At 57.8% G+C, this 21,717-nt stretch overlaps 1 protein-coding gene across 2 annotated transcripts in view; it reads left to right on the top strand.

Annotated features, from left to right (window-relative positions):
- The first annotated feature begins 3,043 nt into the window (after nucleotides 1-3,043).
- The window catches only part of AACS (acetoacetyl-CoA synthetase), a 53,413-nt gene continuing 34,739 nt past the window's right edge, over nucleotides 3,044-21,717 (top strand). The window contains exons 1-5 of one of the 2 annotated variants that reach the window (XM_086681443.1): nucleotides 3,044-3,347; nucleotides 9,718-9,821; nucleotides 11,446-11,566; nucleotides 18,032-18,145; nucleotides 21,168-21,265. In XM_086681443.1, the coding sequence (XP_086537569.1) occupies nucleotides 3,215-3,347; nucleotides 9,718-9,821; nucleotides 11,446-11,566; nucleotides 18,032-18,145; nucleotides 21,168-21,265 (570 nt within the window). In that variant the 5' untranslated portion in view covers nucleotides 3,044-3,214. The remainder of the gene's footprint in view (nucleotides 3,348-9,717; nucleotides 9,822-11,445; nucleotides 11,567-18,031; nucleotides 18,146-21,167; nucleotides 21,266-21,717) is intronic. The other variant, XM_086681444.1, reaches the window with a different exon arrangement.

Genomic DNA, 21,717 nt, shown 5'->3' with positions numbered 1-21,717 from the left:
TTTTCCCTTGAAGCTGCTTTCAACATGTTCCAGAGGGCTCGGTGTGTTTTCATAATTTCCTATGTTACTTAATGGTCATCTTATAATGGTGACAGTTTTGAAAGATGGAAAGCCTAACTTACTGCACAGCAGTGTGGGAGAAATCAACAGGAACTCCGACGGGCTTATACATGAGGGAGCAGCAGGGTCGTGGACTCGAAATATGTGGTGGGGAGGTCAGCCCTCTGATGCATCTGGCCTGGTAGGTTTCTGGATTCCGTTACAAAGCTTTGAAGAACCTAGAATAGGATGGGGACGCACAGATCGGAAGTGTGGTGTGTGCGCAGTACCAATCTAGATCCTTGAATCCGAAATAAGCAAAGGTACAAGGGGGCGTGGGGAAGGTTACACACAGACCACAGACAGTTTAAGGTTCTTGGTCAAGAAGCGTCCTTCTAGCAATGTGCCCATTTTAAGTGGGAAGAACTTTCTTGAACCTCTTCTTTGTCCCCCTCTCTGATTTTGTCCAGAAGGATAAGGCACAGCAAGGTGAGGCCCGAAAAGGTACCTCCCGATGTTCGTATGTCTGGAAGAATGACAAAGGGGTGACAAGGCACTGGTCATTCTGGCTGCACTTTACCTCTTCCTTGGGTTCCCCTACAGGTGCTGTGTCTGGTTGGGTGGGCCAGGCTGAAGGGATTAAGAATGAATCAAGTGGCTGGGGAGCCTGGGGGGGCGGGGCTCAGTCGGTTGAGCGTCCGACTTGGGCTCAGGTCATGCATGATCTCACTGCTCGTGAGTTCGAGCCCCGCGTCGGGCTCGGTGCTGACATCTCGGAGCCTGGAGCCCGATTTGGATTCTGTGTCTCTCTCTCTCTCTGCCCCTCCCCTGCTTGCTCTCTCTAATTAAAAAAAAAAAAAAGGAAAGGATGAATCAGGCAGCTGTCAGGTGTAAGAAATCCGGCCGTCTGCCTGCTCCGCGAGAATTGGCCAGTCCCCTGGTCAAACTCCGATTTGTGTGCCCCATGAAGGTGAGGGAGGTCTTCCATAGCAGAACCCTCTTGCCTAGCCCACGGCACACACCTGGCATTTCTGAATGACTTTCTTGAGCCACTACTATGGATCAGGCTCCGGGACCCCTGGGAACCCCGGGGAACCAGTGAAACAAAGATTTTGCTTCTGTGGGATTTGCATTCCAGTGTGAAAGGAAATCAACATGAATTATACGAATCCTTCAAAGATTAACCGCCTTCGGGGTCAAGATGAACTCACGCCTTCACAAAGGGGATAATGCAAAGAGCCAGAGCTGGCCCTACAACTTGGAGGTCAGGGGAGGTGGCTAGTCTGGAAGTCATGTTTATATAGCGAGCATCCTGTTTTATTATTATTATTATTATTATTAAATGTTTATTTTTGAGAGAGAGAGAGAGGGAGGGCGGGAGGGGCCGAGGGGGTGGGACAGAGGGTCTGAAGCAGGCTCCATGCTGACAGCACAGAACCTGATATGCCGGCTTAAAACCACGAACCACAAGATCATGACCCGAGCCAAAGCCGACGCTTAACCGACCGAGCCACCCAGGCGCCCCCGCGCACCCTGTTTTAAGTTAGAACCCATGTTTCTTTGCGGTGCTTGAGAGATGCAAGCTGTTTATGATTTAGTGGCGGCTGCTTCATCAAACTGCAACACTGCAAAAAAATTGTGCCCGGGGGAGGCTGACTGGGTTGCTGCGAGAATAAGTTACAAGGAGTGTGGTGAGGTCCCTCGCACCGTGCTAAGCAGCATACAGGAAGGAGTCCAAGAAATAAACCTTCAAAATATGTCCCAGGTCCCATCTGTCTCTCCATTTCCACACCTGCCACCTGGCTCAGTCACCATCATCTGTTTCAGCATCATCCTAACTGGTTTCCTGCCTGCATACTTGCTCCCTGAAGACTAGTCTCAGCTCCGCAGCCCCTCAGCTCAACATGTCCCTCTTCTCAGCGGTCTCGTCTCGCCCGTGGTAAAAGCCAGGCCTCAGTGGTCCCCAGGAGCCACCTGTGCTGCCCCCCCCTCCATTGACTTTGTCTCCTACCCCAGATCTCTCAAGTCAAAGAAAAACACCGGGCACTTGAGTAGCTCTCTAACCCCACCCGGCACTCCTACCTCAGGGCCTTAGCACGCGCGGTCATTGCTGCCTGGAAACTTTCCCCCCAGAGACTGAATAGCTCATTACTCCCGTCACCTGCTTCAAGTCAACGGTAGTGGTCACCTTTTCAAGGGGACCTTCCCTGACAACCCTATTTATTTATTTGTTTACTTGGAGACAGAGAGCGTGATTCCGGGAGGGGCAGAGGCAGAGAGGGAGACGGAGAGAATCCCAAGCAGGCTCCACGCTGCCAGCGCAGAGCCCCACGTGGGACTCGAACCCATGAAAGCGCCAGATCATGACCTGAGCGGAACCAAGAGTCCGATGCTCAACCTACTGAGCCACCCAGGGACCCCCTGACAACCCCATTGAAGTAGAAACACTCCTCCACCAGTACTCTCTAGCCTTCCCTGCTTTGTTTCTTTCCATAGTACTTAATACTTTGTATTATACGAATAACCGTATACTTATCATCTAGATGACACTCATCGGTACACTACGTGTTCTACCGTATACAGTATGTTATGTATGACGTAATGATATATTCCCCCCGCCTTCTGTTGACACAGGGCAGGAACTTTGCTCCATTCGCTGCTGTAACCGCAAAGCCCCGCTCCGTGCCTGGTGCCCAGCAGGCGCTCGGTCAATATCTGCAGGAGGAACAAATCAATAGCGACCGAACGAACACAGAACGAGCCAGCGGCCCACGACCTCTGCCCTCCCGCGCGGCTTTAACCCCTTCCCGCCGCAGGTGAGGACTAGGAGCCCGGGGGCAACGCGCCTGCGCAGCCCCACCCACAGCACGAGCGGGTTCCAGTCCCGGAGGCCGCTGGGCGTGGCGGCGAGTACTCCTTTGCGAGGCTCGGCGCCCGCGGAGGGTTACACGCGGGGGGGGGCGTGGCCTGCGAGGGGCGGGACCTCCGGGGGGCGGGGCCGGCCGGGGATCCCGCAGGCGGCGGCCGCACCGCGCTCAGTCGCGCCGCGCTCGCCGTCCTCGCCGCCGCCCGGCAGCTGCCCTCGGACCCCGCCGCCGCGCCTGCAGACCCCCGGCCCGGTCCCAGTGCCGCTCCGCGTCCCCGTGCTCGTCCCCGCGCAGCCCCCGCCGCAGCCATGTCCAAGCAGCCGCGAGCCGGCGGGGAGGAGATCCTGGAGTGCCAGGTGATGTGGGAGCCTGACGGCAAGAAGAACACGCAGATGGACCGCTTCCGGGCGGCCGTGGGCGCTGCCTGCGGCCTGGCGCTGGGTGAGTGCGGGCGCGCGTCCCGGGGGCTCCCCGGCCACCCCGTCCCCGGGGCCAGGGCCCTCCAGAGACCCGGCTCCCCCTCGGAGAGGGGCCCGCTCCTGGGGACCGGGGCGCCCCCTTCTCCCGGGCGTTGCTGGCAGGGCCCCCCCTAGCTGTTGCAGTGGTGTCCTGATTTCCAGTCTCCTTCTTGGGGGGCTTGGAGGAGCCCCTGGAAGTGGGGGCCCCCTTTCAGGGGGGGGTGGTGGTGGGACTCCTGACTGTGGCATCTGCGTTCCTGGGAGGGTCCCCCAGCCCCCCGGCCTTGGAACCTGGGGGCACTGAGAGATCCCTTGTTAGGCCAGGCGCTCCCTGGGGTCTTGCACTCTGGCCTGGCGGGGGGGGGGGGGGGGGGGGGGGGGGGGGCTTCCTTCCAGACGCAGGATGTAGGTCTTTGTGACTTGTGGCTCTTCTCCTGGGTGTGTGTGGGTCACTCACCAGCCAGTAGCACCTGCTGTCTTGTCCTAACCCCCCCCCCCCCCCCCGATCCCCCCTTACTAAAGGGCCAGTGTGGCTGGCATTCAGGCTCCTGGGAGAAAGATGGTCAGGTAGGAACCTTTGGGGTTAGGGTGGGACTCCTCTGCCTGTTGGCATTCCCAGGCCCAGCAGAACCCAGTCCCAGGCCTGCCATCCAGGCACCACCCGGCTCTCAGAAACCCCCTGGCTGGGATTGGGCTGGGCACACCAGGCCCTTTTCCTGGGTCAGAAGCACTCTGGCCTGGGCCTCCCTGCAGCTCAGCTGACTTCTGAGGCTCCTGTGTTTTTGCTGGTGGCATCACATCCGTGTTCTCAGTCCTTGTCACAGACACGGAGACCTGCTCTGCCTAGGGGAGTCGCTGCCTCCTTACATGCCCCCCTTTTCCTGGGGCCCTTGTTCCCTCTGCCCTGAACGTTGGCTGGGTTTCCTGCTTCCTGCTTTTCCTCCCTCCTCCCTTCGGTGCACCCTGCTTGCTTTCCCGGAGCACAGGTCTGACTTTTCACTCCTTGGCTGCGAGTTCACAACGGCCCCTTGTTGACCATGGAATTGCACACAGGGCCACCTGGCAGCTTCGCATCCCCCACAGCGCGATGGGTGTCATAGCTTCCACTGAGCCCCTGTTCTTGGCAGGCCAGCCCTGTCGCGCCCCTCTCTCCTGCACACTAGACAGGGAGCACCTTGGAGGCAGATGTGGCTTATTCCTCCGGGGCCTTGCAGGGCGTAGTTGGTAAGTGACTGTGTGTCGGGCTGGGGGCGAACAGACGAGGCTCCAAAGAGCTGGGCGTGGGACATCGTTCTCGTTCTCGCCTCGATCCCATCTGCGTCTCCTCTGCCAGCAGTAACAACCTCTCCCGTGGCAAGCCAGCCCTGCCACTCTAGGAAACCGCCGCACACGGGTTGTACGTGGGTGAGACCCATCTAACCTGACGACCTGGATTCTGAACTGGCTCCACCATTTACCGGCTGCGTGATTAGGAGAAAGTCACCTGATCTTCGCAAGCCTCTTTACAGACTTTCCCCGTCTGTAGGATGGGCACGATGAGAGGGCCGGCGTCAGTGGGCGGTGGTGCGAGGGTGACAGGAGGTGATCCGGCCCAGCGGTCACTTGCACCTGGCCTGCGGGTTGCTGTGTAAACACCACCGGGCACTGGCAGCTCCCAGTTGGCCTGCTCAGGGCTGGGGGGGGAGGGGAGGGGGGTGCCTGGGGCCAGATTGGCGCTGTGGACTTAGGACTTCACTTGGGCGGCTCACACACTGGGAGACACACAGGAAAAGCGAAATTTCCATCTTCTTTTGAAAACCTAAAGGCCTGTGTTGCTGGGCCTGTATCCCCACGTGGTTGCAATGAGCTGGCCCTGGTGGGGTTCCTCTCTTGGTCTGGGGGTGGTTTAGAGCTTGGCGTCTGTCTTTTTGTCCTCTTCTGCTCCTGATGGCTAAGCCAGCCTGCTCTTCTCGCCCTTCCAGAGGCCTGGCCCTGGACTTCTGGGCTTTAAGACTCATCTCAGATGTTTTCTCCTCTTTGATTACTGTCATCGAATATTTTCTCCTTCTCCGCTCTCCAGGCGCGTGTAATTTGGACTTTCACCCTGCCTCACTTTTTCATTGACTTGTGAGCATTCTAATCGCTTTAAAGACTATAGCCTTGAGTTTGTGTCTTCTGCGCCCCCAGTGTTTTGTGTGTGGCTGGCACGCGGTGTTGAGCAGAGTGCTGTGCCCACATGTGCAGGGAGAGCGAGGGACACATCCTCACGGGTGGCTGCAGCTGTGCTCGGTCCCCGAGGAGGGATGGGCGGGAGGGCCGCCTTCTCCAGCCTGGCCGCCTCTCCACGAGCCCGGCCCAGGGCTGGCGTGAGGTTGGGCGGGGCCTTGGTGGGGTCCCGTATTCTTTCCGACTCCCAGGGCCGTGGGTCGTGGGTCGGTTGGTTCCTGTGACTGTTCCCAGCCGACCTCACCCGAGGACTCCGCACACGTCCGCGTGGACCTCGGGGCGGGGGGGGGGGGGCGGTTGTAGACGTCCTGTGGACAGCCTGTGGCTGCAGCCCAGCATGTGTGCGTGTGAGAGACCCCAGGAGACACGCCGCGGGTACCGGCCCTCCGTAACCAGGGGAGCGACACCCGCTTTCAAGTGCATGCTCCCTCCTTCGGTGGACCGTGCCGGGTGCCTTTCTGTGTGCCGCAAGCCGCAAATCACGGCAGCCTTCGGGCGGCTGGGATGGCCTTTGCCCGCAAATGGAAGGCTTGGTCCTGGCTCTCAAACCGCTCACGGGCGGCTGGGGGAGAGAGCTCGTGCAGGACGGGCGTGCCAAGGGAGCGTCAGAGTAGGGACAGCCCGCTGTCGGCTCCCGAGCGGTTCCCTGTGTGCTGGGCTGTCTGATCGTGAGCGGAGACTCGGAGGTGCAGGCTGGTCTGAGTTCTCCTGGGTGGACGGGAGGAGGGGGTGGCTTTCAGAGCCGATGCCTACACAGGGAAGGGTGGTAGTCGGCTCTCAGTGGTCGTGCATCCCCTGACCTAACCCGTGGAGCCCTGGCCCGGCAGGTGCTGGTACCCATTTCCCGGGTGGGCAAACACAGGTCTTGGTCGGGATGCTGCAGCCGTGAGTGGCGGGCCTGTTGTCTGTTTCCAGAATCATGACCGTCCGCCGGGTGACGTTGCCTCTCACGTGTGGGTGAGGGCGGGGGGTGGGGGTGGGGGGGACAGCTGTCACCGGGTTTGTAGCTGCTTGTCGCTATGTGGCGTGACGGTGCCTTAGGTTAGGGCCCCAGGAGAGCCAGGCAGGAGCTGCAGTGGGTGTTAGGACCCAGTCTCAGAAATCACCCTTGGTCATTTGCATAATATCCTGTTGGTGACCCAGGCCCCTGCCCCGCGTGGGGCGGGGACAGCATGGGGATGTGAGTGCCGGAGGCGGGAGCCCCTGGCTGGCCACAGCTGGCCGTTCTCGTTTCTCAGGAGAAGGCGGAAACCCCGCATGTCGTTTGAAAACTGGGATTTTAGTACGTTGGCAGCTAGTTCGGGCTCTTTGTGAACGTCGTGCAGACTGAACCAGACGTGCCTGTGGTAGGTGACCTGGGCCTCGGGAGTGCAGGCTGTGAGCGGGGCGTGGGTAGAAGCCACAGGGCCCGGCCCGGCTGACGACTCGTCTCTCAGGACTTGACTGGGTCGTCCACGTGGACGAGCTCCCCCCAAGAGGCACACGTCCCCCTGCTGTCCTCTGGGGCCCTCGTCGTGTTAGGGTGCCGTCGAGACCACTCGTCCCCCGCATCGGCAGGCGGGTGGCACCTTCCTCCCTCCGGATGCTGCCAGAGCCTCGCTTTCCGACGGGCTCGCTTTCGGTGCAGGCCCCGGGGTCGGGCCTCCGTCCGTCTCTTGTGTCCGCTTGGGGGAGCTCTCGGAGCTGGGAGCCTCGGCCACTGGTGAGGGCTGGCGTGACATGGAACAGAAAGGCCCGGGAGGAAACGGAACCGGGGGCCCCGCAGACTAGCCCAGCTTCCCCGCTGTGGGCAGGCGGGGGCTCCCTCTGCCAGAACCGCCCTGGGCCCGCGCTGCCCTCCTCCTGGCCCGCGAGCCCGGCGTCTCCTACTCGTGAACGCGTCCCTGTGCTGGCATGGCCCTGTCCCGACGTCCTAGCCCGTCCCACGCTGCCGGGTAGCCTGGCGCGTGTCCTGCTCCTGCGAGGTGACGGGCAGGGACGACGATGGCTGGCGCACCAGGTCCTTTCCCTCTGCCGAGCTGTGGTCTCTCACTGCTTTGTGTGTTTTGACTCGTTCGGTCTTCGCAGTGACCGTGGCAAGTCACGGAGGACGACTTATGGAGGAGACGCTGAGGCCCGAGAGGGTTGTTTACTTGTCTGAGCTCACATGGAAAGCGGCGGGACCTGGACCCGGATGGTCGAGCTCCGGAGCCTGTGTCTTGAAGCCAGGCTCTGTTGGTCCTCGGGGGTCATTGTTGTTATCCCCATTTTGCAGGTGAGAATGCCGAGGCTCAGAGAGGTGGCACAGCTTGCCCAGGGTTCCTGTGCAGTAAGTGGCAGGGCCGAGACTCGAACGCAGCCATCCAGCCCAGCCCGGAGCGCAGGGTTAACTCCCCACTGTCACGGGAGGATCCGTGCTCTTCTCCGGTCAATTTCCAGGTGACCTATAAGGACACTGAGTCCGGAGAGGCACAGTGGCCTACCTCAGGTCCCCAAGCACGGTCTCCAGAGTCAGGGCCGGCCCCAGAGTTCCAGACACTCCATCCCTGGTGCTTTGCCCCCCACATGCCTGGTTGACCTTGTCTGTGGCCCCCGGCTTGAGTCGATGGGGCGGGACTGGAGGGCAGGCCTCCCGGGGCTTGGAGGCAGGGGGCGGGGGGGGGGGTGGGAAGCCTCACTGCCACGAACCCGAACTGCTCTAAAGCCCCTGTTCCCTGCTTGCTGTGTGGCCTCTGTGCTGACTCTCCCCTCCTCGTCCGGGGGATCCTTCTCCGCTCCGCGGCAGAGGGGACTCCGTGCCGCTCACTGCCTGGTCTTCGCCTGGGCTCTAGGCCTCCCCCGGGCGTCCGCAGCCTGCCCTTGCTGCCAGGGCCGCCCCCGCCTCCCGCAGCCTGCCCTGCTCTCGGACACGTCTCTTCCTCCCGCTCCAGAGTCCCGCGTGCCCGAGGACAGTTCTGGACGCCTCAGTGGGAAGGGGCATTGCCGACGGGCAGGGATCATCGTGTACCCCCTTCGTGCCCCCCAGGACTGGGAGCAGTGAAGACCGTTAGGCCTTGATGGCACTGAGAGAATTCAGCCCGCCCATTGCCTTATGCCCCGTTTTCCTCTTCCTGACACCTGCTGGGCACCTTTCTGCCGGTCTGTCCCAGGAGCACCAGCATGGGAACGTGTAGCTTGCTGGGAATACGTGGAGATTGAAAACGCCCAGTGAGGCAAGGGACTTGCCCAGGGTCTCAGGATCAGAACCTGGTGTGAAGAACCTGCTTCCGTTTCGTAGAAAAGAGAGAGGGGGATGTATCTACTCATGTACGGAGTCTCTGTTAAGACGCACATGCTTTGCCTGTTCCAAACTCCGAGTCACCTCCCCCCACCCCCAACACTGTTACCCGCATGTGAGGTCATCACCGAGCTTCTGGTTGCATTTCTGGGACCTCAAATCTGTCAGATGGGGCTTTCCTCATTTCGTGTGGTATAACAGCAGGCTTAGGGGTGCCTGGGGGGCTCAGTCGGTTGAGCGTCCGACTTCAGCTCAGGTCACGATCTCACGGTCCGTGAGTTCGAGCCCTGCGTCAGGCTCTGGGCTGATGGCTCACAGAGCCTGGAGCCTGCTTCCGATTCTGTGTCTCCCTCTCTCTCTGCCCCTCCCCCATTCATGCTCTGTCTCTCTCTGTCTCAAAAAATAAATAAACATTAAAAAATTAGCAGGCTTAACGTAGCTCCGGCTACGTCCAAGGCCCCGTTCTAGCATCTCGTGCCTGTGTTCGTTTGAGGTCTCCCAACAGCCCCACGAAGAGGGGGTGCTGTGAACCATCTCCACTTGACAGATGGGGAGACTGAGATACGGCGTGCTCAAGTAGCTTCCACAGGGTCGCACGGCTAGTACGTGGCCAAGGCGGGATTTGAAGTCAGGCCTTCTGGCTCCGGAGCCCATGTTCTTAGGCGCTGCTAGTCAGGGCATGAAGTCCCTGCCTCATGCTTTTGTTCGTGTTAGGGGCCAGCGGCGGTAGGTTTGCTCTGGTAAAAGTTAGGATGCGCCACCACCCCCAGACCGTTTCCCATCAGATGCCTCTGACAAACCTGTGACTCCTTAGGTGTGGCCATCTCCTCACTGAACTGCTAAGGCTTTCGAAGCGTTACTTGAACTATGTGCCTTTTTCTTTTCTTTCTAGAAAATTATGATGACTTGTACCGCTGGTCGGTTGAATCCTATTCAGACTTCTGGGCCAAGTTCTGGAAATTCAGTGGGATCATCTTCTCCCGCATGTATGATGAGGTGAGTCGAGACTTTGCACACACACTGTCTTCTTACGGTTGTGGGTCCAAGATGAAGCGTTGGTTTTTGGGGACACCGAGTCCTATCTTCTTTCCAAGCCTCACACCAATGGGGAGAAAATCATTGTTCTAGAGAGTTGGCAGAAAGTTGGGTTGAGGTCACAGATTCCACGGAGAGCATGCCTTCTAGACTCCGTGATGCGTGGACCCCAGGCCCCGTCCTGGGAACGCGGGCGACCCTACGTGGCAGGACATCGTTTCGTTTTTATTTTCTTAAAAAATTTTTAATCGTGGTAAGATACACGCCACAAAATTGACCACCTTCGCCATTTTAGTGCCCAGTTCAGTGGTGCTGTTAAATCCATTTACGCTGTCGTGTTTGAAACCGCCAGGAGGTTCATCGTCTCTTAAGCCTGGAGTTTAGGGACCTTTACGACTCCTTATGTTGTCAGTCAGTGACTATCTGGGGAAAGGGGGTCTCCTGTTACTCAAAGTTTAATTTATTGGGTTTGATGGTGGGGTGAACCATCCTGAAAGATTCATCTGTCGGCACTTGGGGAGGAAAGTCGAGGTTCGAGCCCTTCGAGGAAGGAGGTGAGGGACCCGGGTCGGGGAAATTGTGGGAGGGGCAGGCGCATGCCATCGCCATCTCCTGGTTTTCCGTGTGTCTGGTCAGAGCCTGGGACATTCGGCAGGTGCCCCATCTGTCTTATTCCCTTTTTGTCAGCGGCTTTCATAAAGTAGGTGCTTCATAAGTATTTGTTGAAAGAGTACGTTACTGGGGATTGTGCTTTCCCTTTGGCATTAATTTCTTAAAAAAAAATTTTTTTTAGTGTTTATTTTTGAGGGAGACAGAGTGCAAGCAGGGGAGGGGCAGAGAGAGAGGGAGACGCAGAATCCGAAGCAGGCTCCAGGCTCCGAGCCGTCAGCACAGAGCCCGACGCGGGGCTCAAACTCACAAGCCGTGAGACCATGACCTGAGCCGAAGTCGGACGCTTAACCCGACTGTCCCTCTTTTTTTTCAAACTTTATTGAGAAATAATTAACAATGAAACTGTATATATTTAAAGCATCCAGCGTGATGATTTGCTGTAGGGATACATTGTGGAAATTAACACGCCCACCATCTCGCCTGCTTTCTCTTTGTGGTGAGGACACTTAAGATTACCTCTCTTAGGGGCGCCTGGGTGGCTCAGTCGGTTGGGCGGCCGACTTCGGCTCAGGTCATGATCTCACAGTCCGTGAGTTTGAGCCCCGCGTCGGGCTGTGTGCTGACGGCTCGGAGCCCGGAGCCTGTTTCAGATTCTGCGTCTCCCTCTCTCTCTGACCCTCCCCCGTTCATGCTCTGCCTCTCTCTGTCTCAAAAATAAATAAACGTTAGAAAAAAAAATTAAAAAAAAAAAAAGATTACCTCTCTTGGCAACTTTGGTGTGTAACTTCTTCCCAATAACCTAGAGGGTGCTGATCTCTTTTCAGTTTCAAGTGTGTAGGCCAGTTCGGTGTTCAGTCTACGAAACGATTTGATGATGCTTTGGGCCGGGTTAGCGGGCTTCCTGGGAAGCAGAGTGTCTTTTGTTTATTCCCGTGTGGATCTCATCGTGCGCGTTTGCCGTCATCTCCTGTAGGTTGTGGACACCTCAAAAGGGATCGCGGACGTCCCTGAGTGGTTCAGAGGCAGCCGGCTAAACTATGCGGAAAACCTCCTGCGCCATGAGGAGAACGACAAAGTCGCCCTCTATGCTGCGAGTGAGTCCCGACAGCGACTTGGCTTTTCCTCCTTTACTTATTTGCTTATTTTAACCTATTTTATGTTTATTTTTATTTTTATTTTTTTTTCCAATGTATGAAGTTGATTGTCAAATTGGTTTCCAGGATTTTCCTCCTTTAGTGTCCTCGGGGCCACCCACCCAGAGGGCCGCGTGGTCAGAGACGCTCCGAAACATTCACAGGCTGCAGCGTGTGTCCCCAGACAGTGTCTTGGCACCTTCTCTCCTCCTCCCTTTTTTATTGTGGCAAAAAAAATGCGTAACGTTAAGTGTACCATCTTAACCATTAAAAAAAAATTTTTTTTTTAACGTTTATTTATTTTTGGGACAGAGAGAGACAGAGCATGAACGGGGGAGGGGCAGAGAGAGAGGGAGACACAGAATTGGAAACAGGCTCCAGGCTCTGAGCCATCAGCCCAGAGCCCGACGCGGGGCTCGAATTCACGGACCGCGAGATCGTGACCTGGCTGAAGTCGGACGCTTAACCGACTGAGCCACCCAGGCGCCCTCTTAACCATTTTTAAAAAAGAATTCAGATTTATTTATTCGTTTTGAGATAGAGAGCAGGGGAGGGGCAGAGAGAGAGTGAGAGAGAATCCTAAGCTCAAACTCCAGCCAGGTGGTCAGGTGTGATGGGATTTCCTTCTTTACGGCTGCATAATATTTCCTTGTAGGGATGGCACACATTTTGTTTGTCCATTGCTCTGTGAGTGGGCCCTTGGGGTGCTCCCACGTCCTGGCTGTCGGGAGGAAGGCTGCAATGAACATGGGTGTGCAAGTAGCTCCCTGAGGTCCCGCTTTGGATTCTCTTGGATATACATCCAGAAATGGATCATGTGGTGATTCGGTGTTTAATTTTCTTTTTTTTTTTTTTTTTAATTAAAAAACATTTTTTTAAATCTTTATTTATTTTTGAGAAAGAGCGAGAGAGAGTATGAGCGGGGGAGGGGCAGAGAGAGAGGGAGACGCAGGATCTGAAGCAGGCTCCGGGCTCCGAGCTGTCAGCCAGAGCCCGACCCGGGGCTCGAACTCACGAACTGTGAGATCATGACCTGAGCCGAAGTCGGACGCCCAGCTGACTGAGCCACCCAGGTGCCCCACTAGGGGTTTTCTTAGTAAGGAGACACTGTGGTTAGTCGTCTAATTAATTGGGTTTTTGGTAAATCTGAATTTTGGTAAAAAGTGACATTGAATTATGTGCTATTGGTAGGGTTTGAGGTGTTTTACGTAGCGAATTTTCCAGGTGACTGCATTTGTCTCCTTTGAGTAATTAAGCTTTATTTACCCATTCTATTTATTTTTTAAGGTTTATTTATCTTGAGAGAAAGAGAGCGTACTCGTGGGGGCGAGAGAGGGTCCCAAAGCCTAGTGCGGGGCTCGAACCCACCAGCCATCAGGGCCTGAGCTGAAATCAAGGGTCAGACGCTTAACTGACTGAGCCCCCCGGACGCCCCTTATTTACCCATTTTCCACACGTGTGCTGCCGTGTCGTGAGGAAACAGGGCTTCAGCAGAGACTGAACGTCATTGGCCCTTTGGTGTTCGTGACTCACGGCTTCGGTTTCGAGACGGCACCAAAACCCGATGCTCTCGAGCTGTCCGTGTGTGGGGGACGCTCGGCCCATGCCTCGGGGGTGGGGGGGGGGGGGGCCCGGAGAGCTGCGCCCTCTGCCACCACCTGCCCCAGCCTCGTGTCCTGCCGCCTGCTCTCAGTCCCTGCGGATGCCAGCGCCCTGGCCTGTAGCAGCGTTCCTTGTTTGTAGTCAGCGGTGGTGCCCAAAGTCAGATAACCGTGCTCTGTCCGCTGTTTCAGTGCCCGAAGTAGGGGTGGGTGAGGTCTAGTGGCTGTGCGACCTTGGGCCAGCCTCTTAACGTGCCTGGGTCTGTTTCTGCCTCTGTCACGTGGAGAGGCTGATAGTACCGCCTTCAGGAATATCGTAGGGTTGAGGCGAGCGAACACGGATGCGTAGGCGTATGGCAGACCTTGCCACGGGAAGCGTGAGTGGCTCTCAGTTGAGGTTGTGCCTCTGAAATCCCCCCCTGCGTGGCTTTTAAAATCCTGGCTGTCCAGGGGCACCTGGGTGGTTTAGTCGGTTAAGCGTCCGACTTCGACTTTGACTCACGGTCTGTGGGTTCGAGCCCCGCGTCGGGCTCTGCGCTGACAGCTGGGAGCCCGGAGCCTGCTTCGGATTCTGCATCTCTCTCTCTCTCTCTCTCTCTGCCCCTCCCCCGCTTGCACTCTGTCTCTCAAAAATTAAGTAAATGAAAAAAAAATTAAAAAAAAAAAAGTAGAATCCTGGCTGTTCCGTTGCTCCTGTGGCTTCTTTTTTTTTTTTTTTTTTTTTTTTTAATTTTTTTTTTTTTTTTCAACGTTTATTTATTTTTTGGGACAGAGAGAGACAGAGCATGAACAGGGGAGGAGCAGAGAGAGAGGGAGATACAGAAACGGAAACAGGCTCCAGGCTCTGAGCCATCAGCCCAGAGCCCGATGCGGGGCTCGAACTCACGGACCGCGAGATCGTGACCTGGCTGAAGTCGGACGCTTAACCGACTGCGCCACCCAGGCGCCCCTCCTGTGGCTTCTTAAGCACATCTTCCAGGGACGGTACCCAGGCTTCCATATGGTTTTAAAGCCCACGGTCGCTTCTGATGCACATTGTTGGATAAGAACCACAGAGCCTTGTCTTTATGTCGTCTTCGGGCTGTGCCTTTACTGTGCTCCCTGCTCAGCCTGGATGCACTTTGGGCCGAGTGCATAGTGGCCTCGGGGAAGCTACACGAGGCCTGGCATCTCTCCCTTCGTCTTTCAGGAGGTGTTTGCGTGTCCATCCGTTCATTCTCTCGCTTGCTCTCACCTCGGTCTCAAATGTCTCCTCAGCGCAAGGTGCTGCGGACGTGGTGTTGAACAGGATGGACAGGGTCCCCTGCTCTCGAGGGGCTGACTTTCTGGTGAGGCAAACAAGGAATAAAAGACGTATAGGCGATCCCTGACTGAGGACGGTTCAGCTTGATAATGTTGTACCTTCAGCAGGAATCGTACGTGGAATATTGCCTTCGCCGTGTCCCGGGCCAGCCATCTGTGTCCCCGTCCTCTCTCGTGATGCTGGGCAGCGGCTGCAGCTCCCGGACTGCCGCCTGCACCCACGCGGCCGTCCCGTTTGTCACTTGCGGTACAGGATTCAATTACACGCGACCGTCAACACCTCGTTATAAAACAGGCTTTGCTTTGTGGTGGGTGACTGTGCCCACCCGGAGGCTCCCGTCCGTGTTCGGAGCACGTCTAAGGCGGGCCGGGCCAGGCTGCGGTGTTCCCTAGGGTAGGCGTGTTGGATGCAGGAGGGCTCTGACAGAAAGCGGCCCGCCGAGTCCTCGCTTTGTACAAGGAATGAGGGAGGATGTTTACCTGGGCCCCTTACCCTCGAGGGGAAACAGGATGTCGGTAGTGAGCCACTCGTGCGATGCGTCACAGCAGAACGCCACAGGGTTGCTGGGGGCGCTCGGTGCAGAGGGCAGCGGAGGCTGGGGGAGAGGACCTTCCTCAGGCGGGACACGAGCCACGCAAGCCGTCCCCGCCCTCACCCTCACGCCGCACGCGTTGTGGCGTTGAGCTATGCACGGCGTTGTCAGCCACCAGCCCTGTCTGAGTCCGTCCGCCCTGTCACCCCGAAGGAACCCCCGACCCAGCCCCTGGCACCCTTCGCTCTCTCCCGTCTCCACGGGTTTGCCCGTCTGGACGCTTCGTGGAGGCGGAGGTCACACATGGCGTGGCCTTTCGGGTCTGGCCTCTCCCTCGGCCTCGAGGTTTCAAAGCCCATCCTCGCCGCGGCTGGCGTCAGTGACCCTTTCTCTGTCCCAGGAACGTTCCACCAAGCGGAGACTTCGTGTCCTGCGTGTCCTAAGAGACCCTTCGAGGGCCTTCCTGCCCCGGGTGCCGGGGTCCCTTTGTAAACACCGCTCAGCGCCTCTTACGAGCCTGAAGCCTGAGGAGTGGGAACCCTGGGTCTCTCCCTCATCTTCTTTTCCTGCTCTCGTTAGATGTGTCTGTACTTTGACCCAAGGTCTTGGGCACTGCACGAGGTCCTGGTTTCCCTCTCTGGAAAGCGGGAAAGGTCAGACGTGAATCTTTTGGAAAAACAGAACCGAAGACCAGTAAAGGTGGTGAAACACGCCAGTCTTCTGGGTGGCTGGGTTTGGACTGAACTGGCCGTGCACGTTCGTTCGCTCTCTCTTCCCAGCACCCCCCCCTGCGCCCCGCTCCTCTTGTGTGCACTGGCTGAGCCCAGCCCCTTTTTTCTTAAGCCTAGCTCCGTGTTGAGGTGGGTTAGGGAGGCATGGTTGTAATTTTGGGTGTGCTGTGTCCGTTTCACCCTCTCCCTCCACACCCCCTCTCCTTCCCACCCCCACCCCCGTCTCCTGCCCACCCCTTCCCTTTAAATATGTGAACGTCTTCCGTTAAGGAGCTCCCTCTTGTATTTGCGGGGCAAACAAATGCCCTCAAGCCAGGGATCATATTTAGTTTATAAATAGGGTACCTTTGTTTTTTTTAAGTTTATTTATTTCTCTTGAGAGAGAGAGAGACAGAGAGAGAGCGCATTCGTGGGAGGGAGGGGCAGAGAGAGGGAGAGAATCCCCAGCAGGCTCTTGGAGCCCAACGTGGGGCTCGATCTCATGATCCGTGAGCTCATGACCCGAGCTGAAACCAAGGATCGGACGCTTAACGGACGGAGCCACGCCGGCCCCCCAGTGGGGTACTTTCCTAAGTAGGGTCCTAGATCGGCTGGTTACTGGCTTGGGGATTTCAAGACAACCGTGTTTCGTTTTCTGCGTGTTGTCCTGATTTGTTCCTACTCTGCCGGCTGCGTGCGGCTGCTTCGTGCGGGGTGGAGTTCTGCTCCGGCGTTCTCCGCCGAGTCCGTCCCTCCCAGGGACGGTCCCTGCCGAGGCCAGGAGGTGCCACCAAAGGCAGGCGTGCGTCGGGCCCTTGGCGCTCCAGCGAGCAGAGCGCAACCGCGTGCATCCGTGCCGCCCGCGTCGGAGTTCCGAGAACAGCTGCGTGTGCAGCATGCTGTGTCTCCAAACAGTGGGTTTCAGGTTGCTGAGTATTTTTACAGGGTCGGAAATGATCTGGGGAGGGGGGAGGGGAGCAGGGGGAGGGACTTCGAAGGCCGCCTGGCGAGGGGGGAGAAGAACCAGGGGTAGGCGTAGGTAACTTTAAGGAGGTGGGAGAAGCCAGGTCGACACCAAACAGAAATCAGGACATTTCTTCACTTTGGAAGGGAGGTGCCAACAGCAGTTGGCAGTCAGGAGTAACGTGTCTGCGTCAAAGATAACGGCCGGGATTCACCTCTTCCTCGTGGAAAGTACAGCCAGATAGTTTTCCCACAGCCACGCAACATCGAGTGTCGGCCGTGTTCATTTCCTGTCGCCGTGGAGCAAATTTCCCGAAAACCGCGGCCGCAGATAGCGAACAGAGCGTCTCACGGTTTCTGTGGGTTGCACGTTCAGAAGTGGCTTCGCTGGGGGGTTCTGGCTCGGGAGCCTCTCACGAAGTTGCGGCAAGGACGTTGGCGGGGGCTGCGTCGTCCGAAGGACTGACCGAGCCGGGCGGGTCCGGGTCCAAGATGGCGCACTGCCGTGGCTGCCGGCGGGAGGCCTCAGTTTCCCCCCGCGTGGGCCTCTCGGGGGCTGCTTGAGTGTCCTCACAACACGGCAGCTGGATTCCCCCAGAGGGAGCGGGGTGGGAGCCGCCGTGTCTTCTGTGACCAAGGCTCACAGGTCCCCGTTGTCTCCAGTGTCCTGTCGCTCACCCGGCTCGGGGCCCCTTCGGTGTGGGGGGACCCGCATGAGAGCACCAGCACGGGGGACGGGGGTCACTGGGGGCCGCTGCGGAGGCCGGCGAGCACACCGTCTTCCCCTGTCGTCGCCGTCTGTTAGGTGGAAATTCGTATCTCACCCTTGTCACGGACCTGTCTTCCACAGCGAGCTTGATCATTTTTCTGTCCTCGGCTGACGGCCACACGCACGTCCCGGGAAGTTGAGTAAACCTGTGTCCGTGCGACATTTTTTTTTTTAAACATGATTTAAAAAAATATTTTTTTAAATTTTTAAATGCAAATTTATTTAGTTTGAGAGAAAACATTTTTTTTTTTTTTATGTTTATTTTTGAGAAAGAGAGAGCGTGTGAGCAGAAGAGGGGCAGAGAGAGAGAGGGAGGCACAGAATCCGAAGCAGGATCCAGGTTCTGAGCTGTCAGCACAGAGCCCGACACGGGGCTCGAACTCAGAGACCGTGAGATCATGACCTGAACCGAAGTCGGAAGCTTGACCGACTGAGCCCCCCAGGCGCCCTGATGTGTGACACATTTCTAACCTATGTTTAGACGAGTCTACGACTCGGAACTTTTCTGTTAGGCTCGTCTCCACTGTGTGTCCCTGTTCTCTTCCCAGGGGAAGGCAGAGAGGAAATTGTGAAGGTGACTTTTGAAGAGTTGAGGCAGCAGGTGGCTTTGTTTGCAGCAGCAATGAGGAAAATGAATGTGAAACAAGGAGACCGGGTCGTTGGTAAGTGTTTTGGGCTCTTGTGGTTTGGGGGAGAGACGAGGTGGAGTGACCAGCTTGGAAGGTTGAGGCGACTTTTGGACAATGGCAGATTGCGAGCAACCCTGCAGGACCTCAGCGATCCACGCTTGGTGGGGGACAGATGACCAAGGAAGGTCATGGTGCCCCGAGAGGGAAGGGACAGCCTGTGCAAAGGCCCGGAGGTTCATGGGGCGGGGCGCCCGCAGGGGTGACAGGAGCACGGTGGGCTGGGCGTGCACCACAGGTGGTAGGGCAGGCAGGGGCCCTCCTTCCAGAAGGAAGCAGGGTTGGTGTCTCCAGAGGGCAAAGGGAGGCCTGGCTCCCTCTCCCTCCCCGGCCCCCTCCCCAGTTCCTGCCTTCCTTTGTTCTCTCTGCGTCTGGCAGCGAGTCTTGATTTCCCACCGAGCACAGTCAGGTGTCTTCTTCCAGTTTTGCTTTCACCTTGACTCCTGGGGAAGGCTTCCGGGCCCGTGTGTGGACCTGTTCTCCGCCCCAAGGACCTTTAGTGAATTCAGATGTGGGTGGGCGTGCCCCCAGGGCGAGCAGGGGGAGGTGAGAGGACTTACCCTCGTGCAGGCGGGCTGGCCGGGGTGCTGGTCTGCCTCCCCACCCCCATGGCCGTGGGACAGGGCCACAGGGCAGGTGGCAGTGGGAGAAGCCGCCTCTCCTGGGGGAACTCACCACAAGCGGGCATTTAGCGTGTTTGCTAAGAGGGCGGCCTTATCGTTGTAAACCGAGTAAGGGCTGTACCCCGTGTCTCCTCCCATGGCAGCTGGGCACGGAGGCCCTGCTCGCATGTCAGTTGACTGGGAAGGAAGCAGACGGGGGGGTCACCGCAGCCATCGCCCCCTGTCTCGGCCCTGGATGGGCTGTACTGACCTCCGGGGTTCGCACGCTTCAGCGAGGTCCCTGCTGTCCCACGGGAAACCGTCGGCCCTCCCTGCATGCAGCCTGCTTTATGTTCCTTTGTGGTCCTCATCGCCCGTCTGAAATCTTGGGATCGTTTGTGTGTGCGTGCGCATGTGTCCGTCTGTCTGTCCTCCCGCTGGAGGACAGGGGCTGTGTCCTCTGTGCACGGCTGCGTCTCTGTCCGCAGGGCGGCCGGGGCGCAGTGGGTGTGTGACGGGCTCGTGTGGGTGAGTGCGTGTGAGCGTGGGGCCCGGTCATAGCAGGCACGTGTGCTTGAAGCCTCCATATCTGTGCTTCTTCCTCCGGCGTAAGCCACCCTTTCGAGGTCTAGAAAAGGAATTCAGAAGGTTCTTATTGCCTCTGGTTTTTTTCTTCCCTCTAAGTGTGCTCTTTCCTCCCATTTTCGTTAAAACAAGTCTCTTTTTGAAGCAAACATTTTCCGAGAGAAGGAGAAGTGGAGACCAGGGTGTGTTGGGGAAGACGGTCGAGACCCCCTCCGGGCCGTGCTTTCGTGGGCGATGTCCCGACTGTGCAAACTCATGCGGGTGCCTGGTGACCCATGCTCGTGAGGGTCTCAGCCTGGACACTAACTTGACCCGACCACAGTTCCAGGACTGGGGACTGTGGTTCCCAGAAGAGGGCACCAGGGAATGACTCCCAAGGGGGGGGAGGACGCGGGAAGATGCTTGAGGGGCTTCAGACACCCGTCGGGGCTGCTCTTGTGGGTTTCTCTTGTCCCTGACGCGTGCTCACTGCCGTGACAGCAAGCCTGGGTGTGCGGGCCCCCCGGGCGTGGGTCCTGCCCTGCCCCGGGGACATTGCAGTTTACATGGTAAACTCAGGAGACCGCAGGCCTGCCTGTGCCAGATGCTGGGCGCATCCCCGGCTGAGCCTTGCCCTTTGGGGGTGCTCCTGGCTGGCTGCCAGGGAGGTACAGCGAACTTGAAGAAGCGGAGAGTGGAGCACCTTGGGGGAGGAGGCAGGGAGAGAGCTGTGCAGGCTCAGAGCCCCGGGTGCCGGGACTGCGCGGCTTCTGTGGTCGCCTGGGGGCCGTGCAGGGGCGGCATTGGGCCACGGCCCCTGCTCCCCGGTGCCTTATGTGTCCGCTCCTTTCTTCTGGGACATTTAGGACCATCTGTCTAATTGACCGGGGTCCCTCTGGCCACACAGCCGCTCTGCCTCTGTTGTCATCACAGCCCAGCCTCTTGCCTCTGCTGGGTTCCTTCCAGGCTTTTCTGGGTCTCTTGACCCCTGCTCGAGTCCCTTATTGCCTCTCCTTCCCCCTTCCGTCCGTCCACCTGTCTGTCTATTTATCCGTCCATCCACCAGCCAGCGCACCCATATCTCAGGGCCTTGATATGCAGGGCATGGTAAAAGGCATTTGGTAAAGGAAAGGACAGGACAGGCAAAGTCCCTGCCCTCCTGTGGGAACCAGCTGTGAAATTGACAGTTATATTATCAGATGCAGGTGATTATCGTGGTAAATTTGGTGACGGAAAAATAGAGTGTGCTTTGTGGGGACCGGCCAGGGAATCTGAGTTTATCGGGGGGCCTCGGAGAAGGCGTCTCTGAGAAAGTCTCATTTGCATTAAGAGTTAAAGAATGAATTTGCAGAGTCAGGAAGGCTGCTGTGTGTGAAAGAGTACTGAGGCAGAACGGACATCCTGTGTAAAGGCCCCGGGGCAGGAGGAGTTTAGAACAACTGGTGTGTGTGGAAGAGTGTTCAGGCAGAACAGAGAGCCTGTGCAAAGGCCCTGGGGCAGGAGGAGCTTAGAACAACCGGAAAACTGGAGAAGGAGGCAGAGTGGAGAAAGAGGAGGCCAGGGCCGGATCATGCAGGACTGTGGGGATCATTCTGGTCAGTATGGGTTGGAGGGGCTGACCGTAAGGAGTGGACAGGCTGGGGGTAAGCGGTGGGGCCGTCTGAATGGGGATGTCAAGGCAGCTGGGATGGGGTGGGGCTGGCCGTGCTCCTTGGGCTGGTCAAAGCCGGCTCCTCTCCCCACTGCTTGCCTGGCTCTCAGAGGTCCCTCTTGTAGTCCACTGCATCCCACGTACCCTGAACCCAAGGCTTTCTCCCTGTGCCCGACGACAGGTTATTTACCCAATGGTGTGCATGCCGTGGAGGCCATGCTGGCTGCAGCAAGCATCGGTGCCATCTGGAGCTCCACGTCCCCAGACTTCGGTGTGAACGTGAGTTGGGGTCCCCAGTGAGGGGCGCCCGTGTGCCCCTGAGCGCCCTGGGGGTGCAGCCACTGGCCACAGAAACATTCCTGTGTGATTTCCCAAGGGGAGGGCTCTGCCCACCCGGCGTCTCGGGCAGGGGCGTGGGCAGCCGTGGCCCAGGACTGGCAGGCCGGGAAGGAGACGATGTCACGACGGCCTCCTGTCTCACTGGCCGGTGACACCGGAACGATGGGAGAGAAGGATCCAGAGTGAGCTGAGCCTTGGTTTTAAATCTACACGCCAACGAACCCTCCTCTTTTCTGGCGTTGCCAACGTCCCGTCCTCGTGTGGCAGATGGCGCTGGGGGATCTCACGGGAGGTGTCTGTCATCTCTGCACTCGTGACCGCGGGAGACTTTCTGACGTTTCTGTTCTGCAGACCGTCATCTGGGTTTGCTCACAGAGGCTGCCCCGAGGTCT

The sequence above is a fragment of the Puma concolor genome, chromosome D3 (genome assembly GCF_028749965.1).
Source record: "Puma concolor isolate L17-30 chromosome D3, mPumCon1.1.hap2, whole genome shotgun sequence".
Lineage (NCBI taxonomy): Eukaryota > Metazoa > Chordata > Mammalia > Carnivora > Felidae > Puma > Puma concolor.
The sequence above is the reverse complement of the archived record's forward strand: the minus strand, read 5'-3'. Positions and strand labels throughout refer to the sequence as shown.